Source organism: Centrocercus urophasianus, unplaced genomic scaffold (genome assembly GCF_019232065.1).
Source record: "Centrocercus urophasianus isolate 14NV4802_14NV808 unplaced genomic scaffold, USGS_Curo_1.0 seq_12, whole genome shotgun sequence".
NCBI classification, from domain to species: domain Eukaryota; kingdom Metazoa; phylum Chordata; class Aves; order Galliformes; family Phasianidae; genus Centrocercus; species Centrocercus urophasianus.
In genome coordinates, this window is record NW_024884364.1 from 67296813 (window position 1) to 67319681 (window position 22869).

At 38.0% G+C, this 22869-nt stretch overlaps 1 protein-coding gene across 1 annotated transcript in view; it reads right to left on the minus strand.

Annotated features, from left to right (window-relative positions):
• Positions 1 to 22869, minus strand: part of PCCA (propionyl-CoA carboxylase subunit alpha) — a 191709-nt gene that overhangs the window by 88049 nt on the left and 80791 nt on the right. Inside the window, exon 13 of the mRNA XM_042811087.1 lies at positions 12867 to 12969. Within this exon, the coding sequence (XP_042667021.1) occupies positions 12867 to 12969 (103 nt within the window). The remainder of the gene's footprint in view (positions 1 to 12866; positions 12970 to 22869) is intronic.

A 22869-nucleotide genomic window follows, 5' to 3' on the forward strand; every position in this document is an offset into this window, starting at 1 on the left:
GGCAGTATATATCCTGGCTCTCAGTTTTCCAGGATATAGACACTCAATCAATACCCATTTCTTCAAATAATTGCTTATTTTCTTTATAAAAATTGTTATTTTTTAAACAAACAGACAAACAAAAAAGCCTTCATTCTTGCATAGCGCCTGTTATATTGATTGGCCATCAGAGAAGTTTTTCTTTAATTACAAAACTAATATAAAAGTTAGTATATTACTCAAAAGTACGTTTACTATAAATTAACAATATTCAAAGCCCACTACCACAAAAATAAAGATGCCACTTTAACCATATGCATTTTTCATTAAACTATTTCTCCCCTCCCTTATCAGCTATGGGAAGATATTAAATTAAAATGGGATAAACTGCTTTCAAGCTAGTCTGCTAGCATGAAACAGCTGGGCTGCTCCAACAGTGACAAAGAGGTCACTCTGTGAAAATACACAGTGATTACGGCAATAAAGGAAACAGCTGATAGAGGTTAGCTGGTGGAAACAAGAGGGCAGTCGCAACAGAAAGACAAGGTTGGAACGAAGACAGAAGGAGCATGGGAGGAGCAGGGGAAGAGCCTGCCAAAAGGCATGGGTCTGGGACACAGCTACGAGCGAAGGGGAAGGGAAGAGCCTTCGTGCAAAAGCTGTCCAGCACTTCACATCATTCTATTGTGTTTTTACGTCCTTACAACTCAGAGGAACACTGACACTTTGGACAGAACAGTCATTTAGAAATGATTTCAAAAAAGGGAAATTCCAGAAAGAAATATTTAGCCATTCCTGACGTGGAAGAATACATCTTTGGTCACATTACTAAATTCTATTGATTTTTCTATGATAGGCTGTAGTATTGTTGCAATTCCAGCTTCACTGTCCTCATGAAAACATCCCAACATTGGACAAGCCCTGTGCATTTCATACAAGTCCAACCCATTCACAGACCACTCCACAGCTACATTTCTAGAAGAAACTTCACATATTTTACACATGCTAGTGTGGGACTGAACATGGCTTGGGGCTAAAGAATGAAGAGTATATAAACTGACTGCATTTAGTATGGTTTCAAAGATTTGGAAGTACCTCTGAAAAAATTGGACAGAATTGGAGACAAAAGTCTGCAGGCAGCTTATTTAACCACAAAACAGATCTCCCTCTCTAGGTGCTCTCCTCATTCACTGCCTCTTGACATTTCAATAACAGATGAAACAAAGGTCTACACAGGCTATGGAAAATACCAAGAGCTGGCCTGTATCATACACTGAACAGTGAAGGAATTCTGCATTCAGTCACACACCTGGCATCTGGCATTCTTTAAATCGGAGTGCTTTTGGAACATCAATACCATTCTTGGAAATAAAGACTGGTACATACAACGTTACCTGAAATAAAAAGTGATTCTAGGTTTACGGAGCTGCAGGTCTACCTCAGTTTTCAGTTGGTTTCTTTTCATTGTATATTCATGAGATCTGTACATTTTCTCTGGAAAATGAAATAATCCATTGGCAGTGGATTATGACTACTAAAATCAGTTTCCTTTTTATTCTCTATATGGGACAGACTGTGCTGCAGTTCATTTTCAGTACTCAAAATTGCTTTCTTCCTCCTCCATTGAAAGCCATCTTGTTCTCTTTCTTAAGCCTTTCAATAATTCAGTATCCTGATCTCCAAAAGAAAAGGGGGGGGTTAAAATACACTGTCTATTTCTGAGTGTCTCTAAATTCTCCCACACACAACTTCTGAGCCCACTGCCTAGTTAGCATTATCCAAACATATTAAAATATCTCAAAGTTTTATGAAAATAAGAATCTGCACAGAGAACCCAAGGAGTGCCCCCATTCAGCACTTGGACGGACATGAGCCCAATGTTGGGGTTGCATAGCAGACCCAGACCTGCCTTCTGGCAGGACAAAGAGGGAAAATAAAGAAGCTTTTGGACTGGCAGTGGACTTTAGAAAACAGAATGGTGCAAATGGAGGAAATTACTAGGTGAGGCTAGTAGCAGGAACCATAGAATGGCCTGGGTTGGAAGGGACATTTATTACAGCTTTATGATACTATTTGCTGGTGAGGTGTCAGGACATGGCACAATGCAGTGTCACGTGAAGATCTGTACACTGGCTCTAACCAAGTTAATCCAGCTAGGAGCAGTACAGCTGCATTAATGCAGCACTGCCCAAACTACATTAGCCAGCACAGGTTTCTTTGTACTGCGTTAAACTGTGCCATGTAGAAATATCCTAAAATGGGGAACCGTCCAATGTCTCTTTGGAGACTACTAGATGTAAATAATAAATAGGACTGGTAACCATTGATGAGCCTGATTGTACATCTAATCTTCATTTTCATCCTCCCACAACACTGGTTCTCTGGTTTTATTAGAACGTTATGTTTGCATTCAAATCTTCTGTACAATGAGCCTAATTGCCAGACGTACAGCTGTCCCACTGGTCTTGTATAGCAGGATCTATTCTACAGATCTCCGACTTGTACCAATAGCCAACACTGATACCGAATGAACTCTCCTGAACAAAGCTATGTTTTCTTAATAATAACAGTTGTATAAACATAAGGTCTTCTCAGTTAAAGGGAAACCAACATCAAAAAGCAGTAAAACATGGAACCCTAAACCCTTCTTTCTTTGAAGAAACACGTTTGAAGCGAGGTGTTTCTAGTTATGGGTGAATGAAACGAGAATTCAGCTGCAACAAACGGACATCCAGTCTGTATGAAAGTCTAATTAGATCCATCTGAGAAGCTGTGTCTAAAACCGCTTCACATATTTCAAAGGAAAGCTCTTCAAGTCTATCTTTTGAGAAGAGTACATCAAAACATTTAGTCACAGCTGACACATGTCTATCCACTACAGCAGCATTATTTCTCATAAGCCATAAAAGATACATTCAAGTAATATTAACAATCTAGTTTACTTAAAAATTAAATTAAAGTGGGAAAATTGCAGAAAAGAAGTTTAGAGCTAAGAAAGCCACTCAAAGCTGTACAGACTCCAAGTCATCCCCCTCCCCCCTGTGTATCAAGAGATTCTGAGGTAGAGCGTCATCATACTGAATATCAAACGTGTTGAGAGCTGCAAAGAGAACAGAATTGAAGATGAAATACTATTCAGGAGTTATGGAGTTAACTATGGCTTCTGTGGTAAAAAAAGCCAGGCTCTTAACATTACATTAGCATACTTTTAAATGCAACTATTGCTCCTGCTGAACCAGCAGGAGGAGCTCACAACATTTTTTGATTCTACAAAATTTGGGGAGGGGGTGGGGAAGTAAGTTGGAGGGGTTTCTTTGAAAGTAGGGAGGAATTCGTTGAACTTTTTCTTTCCAGTTACAATGGATGTGAAATCAGTAGGGAAAAAAAAGCACACAAAGGGTGCTCATGTAAGCACTAATTTAAGAACCTATAAAATAATTATACAACTATTTTGGTGCAGGATGTGAAATATGCATGGCACACAAATGCACTGAGGATATTACTTGTGCCCCAAGGAGTTTTCAATCTTACACCAAAAGAGCCCAGTGGACAGAAAGGGTGGCTGTTATGACAGAAATTAGACTTTCTGAAGAAAAAAATGTTGTATGGCATTGCTCTGTACTGTTACAGATATTAAATTTATATTTTAGTTTATTGCTCACTGGGATTTCTGGAATTGTTGGGTCACGACCCATAGGAGAACACAGTGTCCATTTTCATGTCACAGGAGCTCACGATATGAAGCCACCTCTGTGAGTAAAACTCAACACACTGCAGGTCTTCACTGGGTAATTTAGAAGCCACCACCATAAAAACCTAGTTCCTCTAAGACAATGAAGATCCTGATCCTGAAACAAGGAAAATAAATATACAAACAGACCATGCTTGTTTTTCAAGTATTTTGCTATGTAACATTTCATAGTTTTTGCTGCATTTTGTATTTATGCATTATTTTTAGCCTACATACCAGTTTCAGATCATATGTTACTGTGAGTTTTACAGAAGAATTATGAATCACCAGAAACATGGTACACCACAGAACTGCTATAACCAAGCTATTATACTTCTCTGCCATAGAGGGGAGAGCACGTTATTAAAGCTACAGAGTTAGTTTCTTACTTTCATGTTATTTTTAGTTTTCAACACTCTGGCTATTTTCTGTATGCTCTTATAAAGTGCTGCATGAATAAACTAGTATGAGATATACAAACAAACCTACACCGATCTCTCTTTACAAAGCAAATATGCACATATTGTACCAATCCCTTACATATATTTATTTTTAAAACAGTATGTTATTTTAAATAACATGCAACCCAGATAGACTGTTTTTCTCCTTTTGCTTAGTACACAAACACTCCTAATACAAGTATATGCAAATATTAGGTAAGTATACCGAATATTTACCCAAGTATTTTTACTTCTGGCTTATCTGACACTATTAACAATTCACAATGTCCTAGCATCTATATGCTCTGGGGGACTCAATTCAGCAGAGTGGAGATGCATACCAGAAAACACTGAGTTCACAACAAGATACCAAGGCCAAGGCTACTTTCATTTAAAAAACACAACGTCAGCATCCACAGAAATGTACCAATTAAAGCAGTTGCCCACAAAGTCAGAACACGAGGATCAGGGCCCTCCTCAGATTGAAGAGTTCAAGCCTGCAGTGCCTCCCCCAGGAGAAACTGTCCCCACACATCAGGAAGGATGAGGGCATCTCTACCCTTCCTGCAGAAATCTGCCACTGTGCAGAAATGAGCATAGGATCAGGAAAGCCACAGCCACAGAGGCAGGCAACAAGCATTACTGTACCCAGTGACAAAAGCAGTGCTTTGCAAGGGTGGAAATCATGGGTTCTTGTCTTCCTAAAGGGTTAGCATACATATACCTCATTAAAATACCATTACACAGACTATTGAAGTCTTAAAAAAAAAAAAAAAAAAAAGCCAGGATGCAAAAGAAAGGACAGCTGAGTTAGGGATGGAGTGCAAAAGGAGGAAGGTGAAATTTACATTCCCCTCATTCTTCTGTTCTGTACACAAAATGGTCAGAGGGCAGAGTTGAATGAACGTTGGTCACCACAGCCCCCCAGAAGTTGACTCTAACCTTTCTACAAGTCCTCTTCCCTAAACCAGATCCAATTTTCTTCAATTAATGAAAATCTAATTTAAAAAAAAAAAAAGTTGAACAAAGAACTATCATTCCAAAGATCAGTAGATTAATTATAGTGTTCTTCCAAGTTGAATTACAGAGCACACTTTTAGACAAAATACAAAAAGGAAACTAAGTAGCTAAGAAATGCAGAGTTGCATTTGATAGTAATTGATCTGACATTGGACAACATGCTTTTCCGGCTGGGGAAAATGGAGTTACCTTCCTACCTTTTTGAACAGATTAAATAACAGTGTAATTGAGGGGACAGCAACTCCAAAACATGGATATTACCATGCTCATTTGAAAAGAGATTTACAAATAGAACAAAGTTAACTACACAGCGTTAGCATCCATCAGGTAGGCAGAAGAAAGCATCTAACTGATGTCAAGAGATACGCTTTACTAAATATTTTCATTATCAATGCTATTTGTTACATTAAATTAACAAATTCTATTTTAAATACAAGTCCAAGCAGTCCAAATGCTGAATACAATCAGCAGCTTCTGGCACTCAAGACACCATTTTGGATTACAGATGTTATGAAAAACCAGCTGTAGCAGAACTGTACATTCATCGTGAAATATCCTAAATACTCAGAAAGGTGCAAATATGTACCTTAACTCCTGCCTAAACAAAAACCTAGAGAACGTAGTGATGAAGAGATTTGTTTGCAGAACTTCAGTGGAGAATTTGTATGCTACTATGCAAGGAAAATACACACTACTTTGACAAAGTCAGTTAAAGTTTTCTGCTCATAGCTTCAAGGAGTACATAACTGATCTGCCCTCTATACTTACGTCTTACGTCTACAGTTTCCCTTCACTCAAAACAACATAGGATGTCAGAATAACAGTGTATTTCATTACATGCACATAACAACATAACATATATGTCACTGTATAATAGAAGGTCATATTTAGAAATTGAGAGGAAAAATTTCCTTTCCTCCTGTAGAAGATGTAGGACTTTCATCTTTTCCAGCTCCCTTTCCTTTTTGCTTTAATTCCTACAGATATGTGCTTTTCACCTCTATTGATACAGGTCTTACATTTCTGGTATTTGATTTATTAGTTATCAGGAATGATGTGCCTGAAACATATCAGAAATGGAAAACACTAGTAGTTATGATTCATTTTCTTATAAGATCATTACTTTTATACTGATAGGACCAGGAAACATTATTCTTCTGCATGGTCTTCTGAAAACGTGGTACTGAACAGGCACTGAATTACAACCTCGCTCCATTCACAGTTGTATTTAATGAACTAAAAGTTTGTTTAGAACAATTTCATTCAACATCGTTACATTGTTACATTACAGCATTCCTTTTCATGCTTTACATACTTCATCTGCATTCCACTTGACTCCAGACCTTCTCAAGTGTTTTTTCTCCCCAGAGAGAATTCCTAAAATAGATTTTTTTAATTATCCTACCCTTCAGTTATAAAATTTACAGCATATAAGATTTTCCCTAATTAAATATATCTTATATTTCAATTTAAAGTAAAAGCTTAATCATAACAAGATATACATGAATTGACTTACAAAAGTAAAGAACATAGATAGCTACTTAACTATTCTATGCTAATGATAAAGGAAGCATTCAAATAACAATGGCACTAATTGCCTTATATCTTTCCTTCTTTATTTTCATTTGCATACTATACAGTAAGTTTTCTTTTGAAAATACTAAGAGGTACAGAAGACGACTTCACACCTCCGCAGATACTTAACAAATTCTTTACTTCTTGTTAAAAAGATAGGGAGGAAAAAAAAAAACACTCTTTTTAGTTAAAATCATTTAAAATATTAATCAGTCAACTCTTTGTTTGGAAGCATGTGAAACATTTGAATGAGCTTCACAAAATTTCCACAGAGATTCCATGCCAGTATGACATTTACTTGATCTTAAATTTGAATTTAGGAAGTGATCCAATATATTGTGAAAATGGAAGTCCATCCTACCAGTAATCTGAACACATAATTAAGCTTTCTCTGGTCTTCTTATTTGGTGTTTGACCTACACAGGTCCCTTTGGAAACATATCAAATTTCCATTTGTTCAAAGTAACTTCTGAACTATTTCACCTTATGCTTTTTTTGAAAAAATAAACAACTTTCATTCACCACAACTTCAGTGATAAGAAGCTACTTTATAACTGAAAACATCTGGAAATTCTTTGTCAACTAAACAGGCTGGAAGATGAATCCAAGTGGTCTGGGAAGGTATGCATCTACTACAGAGATGAAGAACCCTAAGAGAGAGGGCCGTTTTTTAACATGAAAAAGAACGACAACGATTACTTCCAGAGAAATCATGCAAATCAGCAATAAAGAAATCCCAATAGAGAGGATTCCTCTTTTATAGTAAAGAATCAGAAAATGGACTATGCCCAAAAGTTCTTCAAGAATGCAGTATATTGCATAAAAACCGCCACAAATTCCGTGCTGAAAGGAAAATTATGTCCTCATCTTATGCATACAGCAATAAACTTCAAAGAGATAACCGTGACTGTATCTCCTAAAGTGTAACTACTTAGTGCTGGTACTCGTCATTTGAGCCTTTGGATTCACCCATTGCTTTTTTCCAAAACATTCTTCAGATGTCTACTTCTCTTAACAGGGAAATACTGAAGAATATTGAAGGAATTAAGGAAGGTGGGTTACAGCAGTGAAAAGACTGAACTAGTCAAGTAGCTATTTGTCTTGGGTTTACCAGCAAACTCCATACTTTGTAATGGAAAAACGGTATAGTGGTGGATCCAATAAATTGAACCTTATTATTGGATTACTGGTCCAGTATATTATAATCTCTCTTGCTTAGACCACTTTTGTTCCATGCTACTATCCTTATTATACATTTTAACAGTATTACTTCACTGAATGACATGAAATTCTTCCACAATTCAGAATTGCAGGTGATGACACTGAAGTCCTACACACACAACATTGAGGGGCTCTCATCAGTGGGGCTGGGGAAAGCAGCTCCCATTCAGTATCATTAGCAGAGAGTCTCCACGCTGGCTGTGAGCAGTCTCAATAGGGCATGCAAAAAGGCAACTAAGCTACCATAACTTGGGCCCAGAGGAGGCTCAGTGGTTGACACTTAGCTCTGAAGGGCTGAGGATATTCCCTTCAGACACGTGGCACAAATCAGTATGGCATAGGAAAACCACACAGCAGCCACATTTGCTCAGTACATGCAGATTTATTTCCTTACGCTTTTGCCTCTTCAGCCCTTCAGTGCTCTGCAGAGCACTCAAGCTTTGCAAAGGAAGAACAGACTCCAACATTCACCAGCAAAACTGGATTACGTCTTTGTACTGAAAAAATGAGAAAATCAAAACTTGACAGCCAGAATAACAGTCAAAAAGGTGAAGATGAAATCAATTCCTGTCTGAATTTGGACCAAACAAAAAGTTCCAGAGGTTGGTTAAGGGATACTTTCGGGCTTTTTATTGCTGTTTTAGGCTATTTTTATTGCTGTTTAGGCTGTCTCATGTAAAGGAAGGTATCTGTCCTTCCTTAGAACCCTATTTTAATAGTAATTCTGATTGTTGGTCTTTTCAGTAGTAGTGAGAGGAAAAATTGTAAATTTAAGGAAGAAACTGACCAAAGACTAGAATCTGTTCTCCAAGTACCTAAACAGACATACATGATAAGCAGTTAGTTAACAAGGATTCTTCTAGCAATTAATACATGGGAAGAGGAACACACATACACAAAAAATACATTTATATTAATTTAGTTGGAGAGTTCTTGTTATCTAAGACCATCAAAGTTGCTCATCTTATACAAACATCAGTGTTATAGCATAGAAGTAGATGGCTTCAGAATAATAATAGATCTAATTCTACTCTAAAAGAAAACATAGCAAATTGGCATTCACAAAAGCTTTCAGTATCTATAGGAAACAATAAAGCTAAGTACTTTTTGTTCTTTTCACTGTTTCAAACAACATTGCCCGTGCTTGATCATTTATTTTTAAGTCCTTCAGCTTTGGGAAGCAAGGCCTCTAAAGTGGCTGACAGTCAGCCTGCACTAAGGATCTCCGTTACAAATCAAGTGGTTAAAAACAGATGGCTACAGAACTCAAAATCCTGGAAAATAAAGAGCAGCAAAAAGCAGTTAGTGCTGCACTAAGATTCTCATGATAAAGGAAGAAAATCACAGATGACCCATAGACCAGGATGCTGACAAATGATCCTCCCGTGAACAGCAGGAACCATGGGGAAGCCTGCTGCTCATGCTCCCTACGCAGAGAGCAAAGCACCGCACAGTGTGGGGCGGTGAGGTTTCGGCTGGTGAGAGTAGAAGAGTTAAGGAAAAAAGAAAGAAGTCACTGTTGGAAAGGTCCCAGTGGTAAACAAAGTAAATCAGAATGCGAACGTTGCTGCTGCAATGCACAGTTGGCAGCAGGAGCAAACTTCTGAAGAGGAATGTGAAGGCGGCCCTCCCACTGGGCTATCTAGCTGCACTATGGATTCAGCTACCCTTGTCATGAGCCACAAGGGGACACAGCCTACTAAGTCAGGAGCCCATGTCACACCAACTTCATAGCGAAAAGTAAATGTGGAAGTTCAAAAAGTGAGGCCTGCATTTTTGACAGCAAAGTTCATAAAGAAGGCTTTGAGTCTTTCTGTGTTTTCTTGCAGTATATTATACCTCCTAATCAGAAACAAGATTTCCCATTCCTAGTCTTCAGCTTCTCTTAAGTCAATTGTTTTTCCATTGTAAAGTTTTGAATAATATATCAGAAGATTTTTGACTATACTGTATTTATTCTGTTCTCATCTGCAGCATAGTCCCACGAGAGCCCCAGCAAAAAAGAGAAAGTATTAAAGAACAGAATGTCCTCTGCTATTTGTCCTGTAACAAGGAAAAACAAGCGTACCTAAACAATCTTGGTATTCAAAAATAGTTTCCTGCTTTGCATAAACCCAAGCTCAGGATTTAATATCGACACTTTAAAATTTAAGTGAGATAAATCTTATGGTAATCATGAAATCCACCCGCTATGATTTACTTCATCAGCAAAGAAATACCCAAGATATAAATAACTAAAAAATTATCTCTTCATAGAGTAAATAGTCTTGGTTAGGGCAGAATCAGAACACCAAAGCTACTGACTCCAGGCCTCCAGACCCCCTTCCCTACCCTGTGGCTACCCAAACCCGTATTCTTCCTTTCTGTTGCTTCTAACTCTCCTGTCCAACCTAACGCACCGCAGGGCTGCACAGAGATAAGCAGGATCTTTGCAGGCCTGCTGCTCTCCTCTCTGCCCCAGTGGGATTCCCACAGAGCATTGCTTGCCCACAGCAATTTTCCTACAAGGGAAAGTAGCAAAGGGGGACCAACTGACTTTGAAATATAAAGGAATTTACAAAAGTAAACAAAAATAAGGACATGCTTAACTACTCGCTCTTGTTTAGCCCAGTAATGCCAAACAACTTGATTATATTGGAGGTTTTACTGTTTGAATAATAAACTGAAGGAGTAGCAATCAGATTCCGCACATGCCATGTTAAAATGGGCTTGCACAAGCTGTAATGCCCATGCTGCTGCAACATCAGAAGTATTTAGCAGCTCCAGATTTTGACAGATTTGGTCTGTGGCACAGTTAGGAATGATTTACTGTACGTTAAAGTTGCTGTATGTCAATAATTACCAGCAGCAAAAGCGTAAGTCCTTTCTCAGTTAGTGCACGTTGAAGAGATATAGTGCAGCTTACAACTGCTGCTCATTAACCTAGGAATAACTCATATATAAGCTTATAATTTCAGTTACCTTCAACATCAATGTACACAAAAGCACAGAAGAACGCTTAGGCCTCCTGGCTATAAACCTTCCTTAGTCTGACTTAAAGATAATGTTTATTAAAATTAACCAAGTTAATATAAGCTTGAGCCTAGACAACTAAATAAAACTCAACTAAATCACTCAAAAATTCATGTGCTACCCCCTTAAAAAGCAGCAGCCACTTTCTAACCCTCAAAGCTGCATATAGCTCCAGGCTGACTACTGACAGATAGCAACCTTGCAGCTAAAAGGTGGAAAGGCTGAGGGCAATGACAGCTCCTGGAAAGAGCAGACAGACCACTGCCAGTCCTGCCCTGTTGTGACAAGGCTGTTGTGCTGCCTGAACAACGGGTTGCAGTGAAGTTCACAGAACAAGTATAAATTTTACCAATTTAGAAAAAAGGAAAGTGTTCTGAGATGGCCTTAGCTCACAAAGCACAATTTACAAGGGGGATAAATGTCTCAGCTGTGGTACGGTGCTACATTCTATGGACTGAGTGAGAAAGTCACACGGAAGACCTCCCAGTATTTTTTTTCCTAACAGAAATTAACACTACAACTGAACTGACCTCCACCTTTGATATTTCAAGCAGTGAGTTTGCATGAGGGAGCTTTAAAAGGTGCTTATGGATTTTGCCCACATTCTTTTTTTCTGCACACCTATGATCCACATGGAACAGGAAGTATCTCTGGTCTCTACTCACGTTTATCTTATATTCATCTGGAGTATGTATGAAACAGTGCAACAGAGAAAGATGCATTGTTCTAAAAGAAACTAGTTAGGTATATTCCTGTCCTACTTAGGCCAACAAAAAGATTGTTCAAAGGCAAAATTTTTATTTGCTCAGTTTCACATAAGTGAAAATAATCACCTAAAAACATTACCGACTACAACTTCTATACTTCTTAAATAGAAATCTCAGTAGAGCAAAGCAAGAGTGAATCACCAAGACAATACTGTCTTTGCTTGATGAAATATTCATTTAAACATCCTTTTTCAAGTAAATCTCATGATTCTGAATATGACCTAGCTGTGAACACCACAACTAAAAATATCATGAAGCAGATGTTGCAGAACATTCTTCAGAGAAGACTGGCAAGAAGAGCAAACAGAGGCAGACTGGGAGACTTCTGAGGTTCCTCACAGTCTTGTCCTGTATTTCAGTGATTCTAGGAGAAACTGACTTTCTCAGACCCCTTTGAAAACTTTTGCCTAAGAGTTAACAGATGCTACGGAAGTGAACTATTTTCAAAAATCTCATTTTATTATGGAATTACTATTAATAGACTTAAAAAGTAGTTCTCTCTATAAATCTACTGTCTTAACACAATTCAACCAGCTTGCATCCTGGCTTTTTTCTGCTGAACACAGCATCACCATTGTTCTACTGGCATGGTCTTGTCTGCCTTTTATACTGACAGTATTGTTTAAGTAATTGTTTCACAATATTTGTAAAAATAATAGTTAAAACACATGCATCTGAAGTGATTTTACTATGCTTGCATGCAGTTTTACTACTTAGGTGTCAGATAATTTAATTCTAGTGTGATTATATATGCAACTTGCTCAGTTCTTTGTCTTTTTAATCACTGAACTAAGCTAACATAATGTTTCTCAACATTGCAGTTATTTTCTCACTCTTAAATATTTATAATGGAAGCATGAAGACCTTATTTCTAAACAAGACACTAAAGAGGGTTGTTAATTAAAAAGCTAATTTAAGTGCATTAAAAATGTTCCACAGTCATGAGCAGAGAAAAATCTCTATACAGTCACACTATTTAATTAACATAGAGTCTTTTTTTTTTGCTAAAGACAAGACAAACATCCATGTTTGGTAACTGAACAAACAGATTATAGTAAGAGTCAATGACAATGTAAATTGTCTCAAATGGACTGAAAATCTTGGAAAATGAGCAGAACTTACAGAAAATGATGAGCCATCCTTTGAAACTGCAACAGGGTAAATCCCATCCCCTAGATGCACAGAGAGCTCCCAGCTACTTCTCTTTGATTTAGCAACAGGAATTCTAAAAAACAAACAGAAAAAGAATTTTTAATAAATTTCACATTTTTCCCACTTAAACCAGGAGCACTTTCCTCATAGGATGGTCATGAAGGATATAAAACATCATTAATTTATAGACACAACCAGGAAAGCATATTTCAAAAAAAATATTGGATACATTTTTTTGTCAAATGAGGTATGAAGAGAAAATGCACTCTTTCTTTCTTTGCCTTGACACACTGGCTATGCTGATAGTTATGGGAAGCTCTTAAATGCATCCAGCACTTGCTACAGAATTAATTCAAGCAGGATGAAAAGCAGATGAGAAAGTGGGTTGGCAGAAGAATAGCAACACTGATAGCTGCAGCATTCTTTCTATGTGCAAAATATAAATGCTAGTCCTTTCATCTCATTCTCAGTAAACCTTAATTAAAGTCCAATTAGACACAAAAGATTCCACCAAACCCGTAATACACACAATTTTATAATGAATGTATATTTTATAGAATTTCATCCACAGAGTCCTTCAAATAAACTGAAAAATGACTGTGTATCACAACCCATACACGGGATTATATCTGTTCCCACTGCAGTCAGTGGCTGCACCAGTTATCAGGTAACACGAGAACCATGAATCTTTCCAACTTCAGCTCAACGAAGCATATCTGACAACAAGGGAAACAGACCTGAAGAGTCATTCTTGTTAATTCAGAGTGAAATAAGTAGTTTTCAATATTTTATTTAAAATACATATTTGTAACTTTGATTTATTTCCTTCCTGCATAGCTTCCCACATCTCTTCAATTTTGTTGTAACAACATGTGTCCAAAGTAGGCTGCAATCTTTTCTGGTACATCAGCAGAAACATCAGCAGATGTTTCTACATCAGCAGAATACATCGGCAGTCTCCTCTGTAGCTTAAACAAGAATGTACAAAGGTGGAGTTTAACACCATTAGGACAAAACTGCGTTATTTTGGCACAGCTTTTCTTCCACACTGACTTCTACACACGTTCAGATTCTCTGTAGGAAATGTACAACACTAAGCTCACCACATTTGTATCTTCTTTTCAGGTATAACACTCATCTATCATAGAATGTTTCAGTGCAGTCTTCAGAGTCTTAAAACTTGGAAACACATTTTTCTGGATTGTGTCACATGCATTCTGCTAAGGATTCAGGGGCCCAGTGAACCACATCTCCCCCAGAGGAAATGTTCGGCATGTCTGGAATCAACAGGGAGAAGCACCTGAGTCCTCCAGAGGCACAGGAGAAGCCAAGGATAACATACCAACTTGCTAAGGATTTACACAATTCCTTTAAGAAGGTTGGGTTTTTTCAACATCTAAAATATAGGCAAATAGAAACTCAGGAATCCAAACAGCCAAGAAGTTTCTAAAAATTGTGCTTTGCAATGTGCCTAAAATGGGTAAAATCAAAACATGTGATGCATTAGCTAGACTAATAGATGCATTTACCATTAGTTACTCTGGATGCAAGCCAAGCAGTCTTATACCACCTTTCACCAAACATCCTTGATCACTTCTATAACCAACACTCCTCACAAAGTTCATAATATTGAAAATAGCCTGTTCCCATGCTAGTGATGCCAAGCATTATACTTCTCATTCAGTATATGGAGATCATTGTCAAAATGAAATGGAAATGGCTTATTAATGGAAATGGTCTATAGCTTATTGGGTGCAATGACATTTCTCAGCACCTCATCTTCAAACTTCTTTATGTCACCAAAACATTTACACTGGCTGATAGGAAACATTACAGACACTGGAGTTCCTGAAGAAGAGGAACTGAGGAATTTCCTGAACAGGTAGCAGGCAGAGAAATGTTTTCATTGCACTTCCTGGCACAAGAGCAACGGTAAGGAGGAATGTAGTGGACTATGGAAGAACCCAGCTAAATTCTATATAGTATTCTATTATAATAACCAACAGTGCTCTATAGAAACTTCACATTTCTTGTGTAAGAAGTAAGACCTCATCTCAAACACAGCTTAGTAGGATCTGCTTCATTGATGGCATGAGATTCCTTATAACCCCGCTGGCATGCCCTTGCTTCATATTGCATTTGACTGGAAGTGACCTCATGAATCTGGCCGCTGGCCATCAAAGGAAAGACAGTCTTGTTCTCCAGCAGGGATTATTTTTGTTCAGTCCTGTCTTGCTGAGCTTTGTCAAGTGTATCTCCAAACAGGATGCATGCCTCTTGAAAGGCATGACTATGATCACTGCTTTGACGGGGTTTCAAACTGCCCCACAGGCATATAATTTCTCTCTGCAACACTGGTGGTCAGGAGGGCAAGGTCCAGAGATGTATCTAATAGCAAAGTACACTGCAAGTTTTATGTCCCTCCTGGAATTACTGCATTCTCTTGCACAGGGACATTTTTTAGCTTTGCTAAGCAAATGCCTGGGGCTATGTAGCTGATCTACAACTATATTGACTAAAATAGATATGTACACTCTCTCATAAGAATTCTGCTTTTTCTTCATTAAAACAAATTCCTTTAAAAAATTTTTTTTTCAGTATTTTGATAGGTTTTAAAGGTTTGTGGGGTGGTTTTTTTTTTTTTTTTTTTTTTTTTTTTTTTTGCTTTTTTTTTTTTTTAATATATGGAGACCCATTTGGATGCCTATGCGTGCAACCTATCATAGGGTACCTGCTATAAAGTTCGAAAGCAAAGGTCAAAGTCAATCCAAGTTTCTTGAAAATCAGTGGGTAGAAAGCTGATCAAGCTGATCAAACCTGTGAACTACTTCAGAAATGCTGAAGTTTCTATCAGGTTAAGAAAGGGAGAGGGGATGTTTTGTATTTTTATAGCGTATGAGATGCCCAAGTGCAGGAGAAAGCCCCTCAGTTAGGACTTTTGAATATATGCTCTACTAGTTGATATAAATGCCACAAATTTCTGGCTGTTTTGAAAGATTTGAAACTTTAAGAATTCTACATACTGGGCTGAAATCTTAGTCTATTTACATTAAAAAAAAATACTGGAAGACAAAATGATGTCATTTTTATTACTACAAAAGAAGCAAAATTTTTAATTGTTTTCACTCCAATCTCAGATTCAGTATCACAAAGTTCAACGTTCCCTTTCTTCTCTCAGTCCTAACACGTGAAACATCAAAGAAATGATGTGTGGAGATGACTGGCTGCAGGAAGAAACACAAGTTCAGCAGCAAGCCGAGTGCTGGGTGAACAGGAAGCAGGCCACAGAGAGGCTGTTTTCCCTTGCCAGTATTACACACAAGGAGAGGGGGAGAGCAAAGGGAGCACAGTGTGGCAGCACAGACAGGACGAGAGGGAGGAGGGCATAATGAACTCTTTCCATACAGTCTTCTCTGACCTGCCTTGCAAGGAGAAGTAGCACCAGCAATGGGGAGTGTACTACGAGGAAGGCGGATGGCCTGGCTCCAAGTCAGAAAGGTGTTACTCTAACCACGTAAATTATAAAAACGTGTAAACGGCGTGAGAAGCAAAACAGCTCCTTTCACCTGCTTGGTTATTTCTTTTCAATCCTTGTCACTCAACTGCAGATGATGTCACGGTCTCCTAAGGCATTCCATACGCAGCACACTGCGTTATATTCCTTTTAGCCCCAGCTGCCACGACAGAAAATGAGAGACTTTCGAATAACGCAGCCATCACAACTCCTGCTTTGCAAATTTTCAGTGAGGGATGCAGAAAGCTACTAAAGATTTTAGCTGACACACACTCGCTGCGCTCATGAAAAACAGACACTAGTTAAACTATTACCTGTTCTAGGCAGAAATAAATAACGAAAGAAAACAGACATTCACAAAGGCAAGGCGAGTAATAACTCTGCCCCAGTTTGTCCATTTTGATTGTCATCAACCAATCGCATGGGAGGAACTCAATAAAACTACAATTTTCTGCAGTTTGTGGCAAATAAACTCCTCTCTCTCGATTACTGTTGATGATGTAATGAGCTATGATAAATGTCACCAGCTCCTAAAGGGTCAGGAAATTGCGTATGGATTTTTTTATTTTTTTTTAACATTCAATTCAAAATGTGAATTCTAACGCAGGGGAAAACTTAAAACATTTTTTACTTCTGATATTTTTGCTGCATAAAACTTCAGGTAAAGGCAGAGAAATCCCAAACTATCACAACAAACTCTCCGGTTATGAAAGATTATAAGCATTTGAAGACCACATTATGTGGCACTCTGTAAAGCTGCTTTTCAATCGTGCAATTACCTATTCAGCAGTTAAATAAAAGTGAAATATTGACTTAAAACAATGTTAATGGTCAAAGAATCATTAAGAAATCCTTCATCATAACTTTCACAGCAGGTGGCCTGTAAAATGATCAAGAATAATGTGCTGGATTCTGTAGCCACCAAGGTCAGTTTCTGCATACAAATCTTTGCAGGAGGAGAAAAAAAGACCTTCAGAAAGTGGGCCATTCATCTGAACCAAGTTCAGAGAATTTCCAGCACTGTGAAAAGATATGTTATGCAAGCACATAGATGTATTCAGTGGGGGTAGACTGAACCAGCTACATGGAGACTACAAAGGAGCCCTCCCATGGCTCATGAATAAGTCGAGGAAATGATCAGAAAAAAATGGAGAGATGTTTAGACAGATGGCCCACTTAAAATGCCTGGGACAGGGCATAAGCAATTTTAATGAAACTTTAGATCTACCATATAAATTGTTTCTTATTTTCTCCATACTACCCCCCCCAACCCAGAAAACTTGAGAAAAGCAAATAGAAATTTAACAACTCAAACAGGAGTACGTCTTGTGATATAAAACAGGAAAAAAAAGGAGGTAAATCATATACTTTTGAGCATTATTGGTTTAATAAGTTCTCATACAAAGAAATATCCTTCACAGAACCTTCAACTATCAGATGAATATAAAAGCAGGGAATGGATAGATTAAAAGAATTCTAAACAGAAATGTACTGCCAAACAAAACAAAAATCTAAGCTTTACTATCTGAGTACTTTCAACACTTTCCAACATAAAAGTTCATCGCTGCACAGAGAAGATAAAAGCAGCATTTTCACAGGATTATTTTAAGAACTAGAAATTATGTGAAAGGAACCTAAGAATCTGGGAATATTTTATTCAGCAATTTGAAATATTTTCTCTATATGTACTCACACACACTTCTGCATATATTCAGATGGATTCATCTGCATATAAAAATGGGTTTCCCTTCTTTCTGCTTTATGTATGCATTATGTATACATAAGTCCTTTCACCAAGAGTACGAAAATATACCATCATTAGAGTAAATTATAGTTCTGCATGTGTCATACAAAATAATAACCTCTACTAGCCAGTGTGCCAGCTATCAGACAAAGGCTGAATTATCCAATAGTTAATGTCAAAACGCTTATGTCAGAACGGCTTTATATTGCACTTTCTTGCACATTAAGTTTAGATCAATAACAAAAATGTAAATTTAGAGACATGTGAGCTATGTCTGAATAGAGACCACTGGAAAAAAATGAAATTATGTGGGAGGTAAACTATAAAGTAGAAAGCATTGCTTTAAAAGAACATTATGGAGTGAAATGTACTTTCATTCGAAGTAATATACATCTGGATGTTTCCTTTAACGGAAGCCTCCTGGAGGATTGATACAAAGGCCTGCAATGCAACATTTACAGAAAGCCTCCAGTGTCTTCATCAGCAAATCCCAGATCAAGGCAAAGTAATGAAATTGTTAAATCTAGATTCTGTAACTTGAGGGTGAATGTAGCTACCTGGATTTAAGTGTTGTAGCTCAAGCACTTTTGTCAGCTAACCCTGCAGACAACCTGAGGTCATCCTGGTTCACCTTCTTTCTTTCTGAATGTCTTTAGCCTAATGGGTCCTGCTTGCCTGCTCTACTCTAGCTTCTTGATAGCCAAGCAGGTGTCCAGGAAACAGAGGATCCTCTGCCAAAGCTGACTCCACAGTCTTGAGACTCCAGGCACGCAGGCTAATATCAACAACTCTAAGTCTCTTAAAAAAATCTTTTATAGCTCTTAGCTTTAAATCTATCAGGAAAAGGAAGAAAATTTGCACTATTGCGAACTTAGCTGCAACAAATTTGCGCTTGCAGCAAATGCACCCAGAGAATGAAAGATCTCCATTATCCATCTCCTTCAGAATATGAAGATTCAAATTTACTTCTCAACTCCCACAAGAAAGAAGCCAGTGTCCAAGCGACTCTGGAGGAAACCATCATCTCGCTCTGCTTTTGCTTGGAAGGAATAAGAGTCATTGTTTAGGTTGGAAAAGACCTTCTAGATCAAGTGCAACCATCAACCTGACCTACTGAGTCCTATCATTACACCATGTCCCTTAGTGCCACATCCACATATCTCTTAAATACCTCCAGCATTGCATGAGAGGGACATCTGCCTTCCAAAGGGAAGTAACACAAGCAATAGGGGCACATACTAAGAAAAAGGTGGATGGCCAGGCTCAAAGTCATAGAGGAATACTCAGATCACGTGTTCACAAGTACAGAGAAAAAACATTTGTTTTACATGCAGTTTACAAATCTATGCTTCTGATATTTTTCTAGCTATCTTTCCTGAAATCAGCAAAACTATTTACCAAGAACTACTTGGAAGCAGGTGTTTTTAATCAGATCAGTCAATGTTGACTTCTGTTGAAAACTGCTACAGAGAAAAAGAAATCTAACAATCTACTTGTCACTAAGAAAAAGTTTTGGGCAATTTCTCTTTGATTAAAATATGTAATTTCTCAACTGTGTTTCTACCAATTACTGCTGCGCCCTTTATTCTTCATAAGAGTTCAGGCAAAACTTGGTATTTAGATTCAGGCCCACTGAAAGAGTTATGCTAAGAAGTGCTTCACCCCTGCCAGCTCCTCTCATTTGAAAGCAATGAGAACATCACACAGTGCGGCACTTTTGAAAAACCATTCTGCCAGTTGGGAGTACAAAATATTTATTTTAGAATCAAATTTAAAACTTCTGTTTTGAAAAAAAATCTTGGCATGACATTTCAGTGCTGTCTCTTATGCTAACATAGTTTCTTTAACTACAAGTAATTTACAAAGTTAATCCCAAAAAGCACATCAACTCATCTTTCATCTCCAGAGATGCACCATTACAGCCAGCAACATCTGGTAGAAATGCAGCAATTCTTTGAAGAATAAACAGCGTAAGACCAAACCCAGTGAAACCTGCTCAATTTACTACATTAAGATCATGAGTGAGAGGTGACTACTACAGTTAAAGAAGAGAGAATACGTCAGAATAAGGCCATATCTGAAGAAATCTGGCAACGCCATTGAGGTTAAGAACATTGGCCTTCTAAAAGGCCAACAGAGAATACCTGTCTGCAAAATAATGAAAAATAATACAAACGTTGAAGTTCACCCATCTCGGAGCTGACCGCCTCTTGCAAACGCAGTTGCAACACAGGCAAAAGAGTTCATTTAACAGCTTAACCACTTCATGTCACAGATCACTTCCATAATACCGCTGTACTGATCATTTTTGCTCTGTTTTTTATTTCTTCTCTATGAGACTTAATTCAGGAATGTGGGGTTACGCATCCAAGATGGTACAAGATTCCAGAAAAGGATGGTCTGATTTTCCCTTCCTGACTATCCCATATGCCATAATGTAAGAACTGTGATCATTTTGCAACAATCTATTTTTCCTGACTTTGGTCATATTTTCCAAAAGATGCACCTTTAGTGCATACACAGGAACCGGTGCTGGATGACAGGCAAACACGAACTATGCATCTATCAATTCACAGATAAATCTGATCAGAGCATATGGCTACAGGCACTCATGCTATTTCCTGGCAGGCAATGCGACAGCCACATCCTCTCCTTGGCATATAAAAAAACATGATGTGCTTCATAGATTCTAAAGCTTTGTTCTCTATCTTTCCTGCACTGTATTCCCATCGAATGAAATTAATGCCGCTAATTCTGTTTGGTTAGAAAGGAAAAACAGAATATGAAAAAACCCTAAGAGTTCATTAAAAATTAATTTATATTACAAAGATAACATAAAACACGCATGTCTTCAATAAGTATTAATTCTTAACATCTAGACAATTATAGCACATTAGAGAGCTCCGATGACTCACATTACCATCAATACATCATCTACTGCACCTTCAGCTTACCTCTTCAGTTCACACCACAGGGCTTTAGACATGTGATATTAACCATGACCATAACACACCTCTCCTCAATAAGTTAGTCCTCAGGTAGGCTGATCTACCTTTAGGTAATACTCATCTATTTTTATTACACTACTCAGGCACCATGAATCTGCGACACAAAAACCCAGGCTCCAACTATTTTAAATTATATGCATTCAAAAGATAAATCTCTATTGCACTCTATATATTATCATCCTTTTTATAGGATGCCTGCTATTGTTCACATTATGACCTCACAAGTAACAAGAGAGCCAACAAGAAAAATGATATATAGATTTCCTACTCACCTAAAACTATATGCAACAGATACGAATGAAAGAATTTCAGCAGAAATGATTAGCTAAACTAGGGTCATTGCTTGTTTAGGACGAAAATAAGATACAGGAAGAAAATACTGAAGTATTTGTAAGAACAGCTCAGTATTATTAAATGAAGCTTTTGCCTGCTAAATGTTCCACTGATTGTTGACTGTTCCAGTCAAAGTGGAGAAGTCAGCCTGTGCGGGTGGGAAGGACCCAAAGAATGGCAGTAACACAACTGCATGTAATGACTGACAAAGTGGATTTTGTACTTCAATCCTCCTCAGTTTATTCTGGGGGAATCATGACCATGGAATATGAAACAAGTCGTATTGAGAGGGCCAAAAATCAATCTAATTAAGTATTCAGTGATCTTCAAGTTACTGTGATTTGTCCAAGGATTTGGGGCACCGGGGTGTGGGGGAAATGAAGGATTTAGAAAAGAAGTGCTGCCACTACTTCAAGGGCAACAAACAAAGAGAAGCTGTTGGTTTATGGCATCTCCCTCTCTGAACAGTAAGGGTTGGGTGCCGCCAGATGCAGATCTGGCTTTGAATTTCCATGTCTGGTAGAAGAATGCGCAACAAGGCCTGGAAAAAATCACTACTGGTTGGTCACGGTGCATCACACCACCACCCTTGGCAGAGGGAGGAGCCTCAGAAACACGTACCACAAAACTGAGTTGAAACAAAAGGTTGAAGCCTAGGAAAAAAAAATTTAACAAATATCCCAGATTGGTTTTTTGGGTGTTTTTTTTTGGGGGGGGTGGAGGGGGGGAGGTCAATGGACTATTAGTTTGTATTACTGCAATACAAGTGTTTCAAGACTAATTTTACTAAGCACCAGAGACAGACAGGATAAAGGCTTGTCATCTCCTTTCTAAGTCAATAGGTAAACATCCCTGGTTTCAAAAGAACCATGTTCTGCACTGCTCTTTCCTGCCCCGTCTTTCTCACACTACAGGCTTTGAAGATGCATGTTAAAGGGAAGCCACAGCCAAAACAAACTCCAAGCACCACATCTAATTACACAAATGTAAACCACTGAAGACTGGTCTGTGGTATATATTAAAGAATCATCCATAACCACAAAAGGAAAAGTCATTTGGGCAGCCTCAACACAGATCCAGAGAAAAACATTCAGGCATCTGAATACTTAATATGAGTCAAAGGATATCTGGATGCATTTCTTTGAAGACACCATCTAAGTATGTCATCTGAAATATTCTGACATGCTCAAGTAGCTTTACTTATAAGCGAGTCACTACAACATCAGGTTACGAAGAGAGCAAAAAGGGTTACCTCAACTGCAGGCAGCAGATCAGTGGAAGATTTTGAGTTATCTCAGGCAAAACCAGCAAATAACAGCACAATTAGCAATATTACCTCTGCAATACTTTTCCCATTACGAGCAGACAAACCTA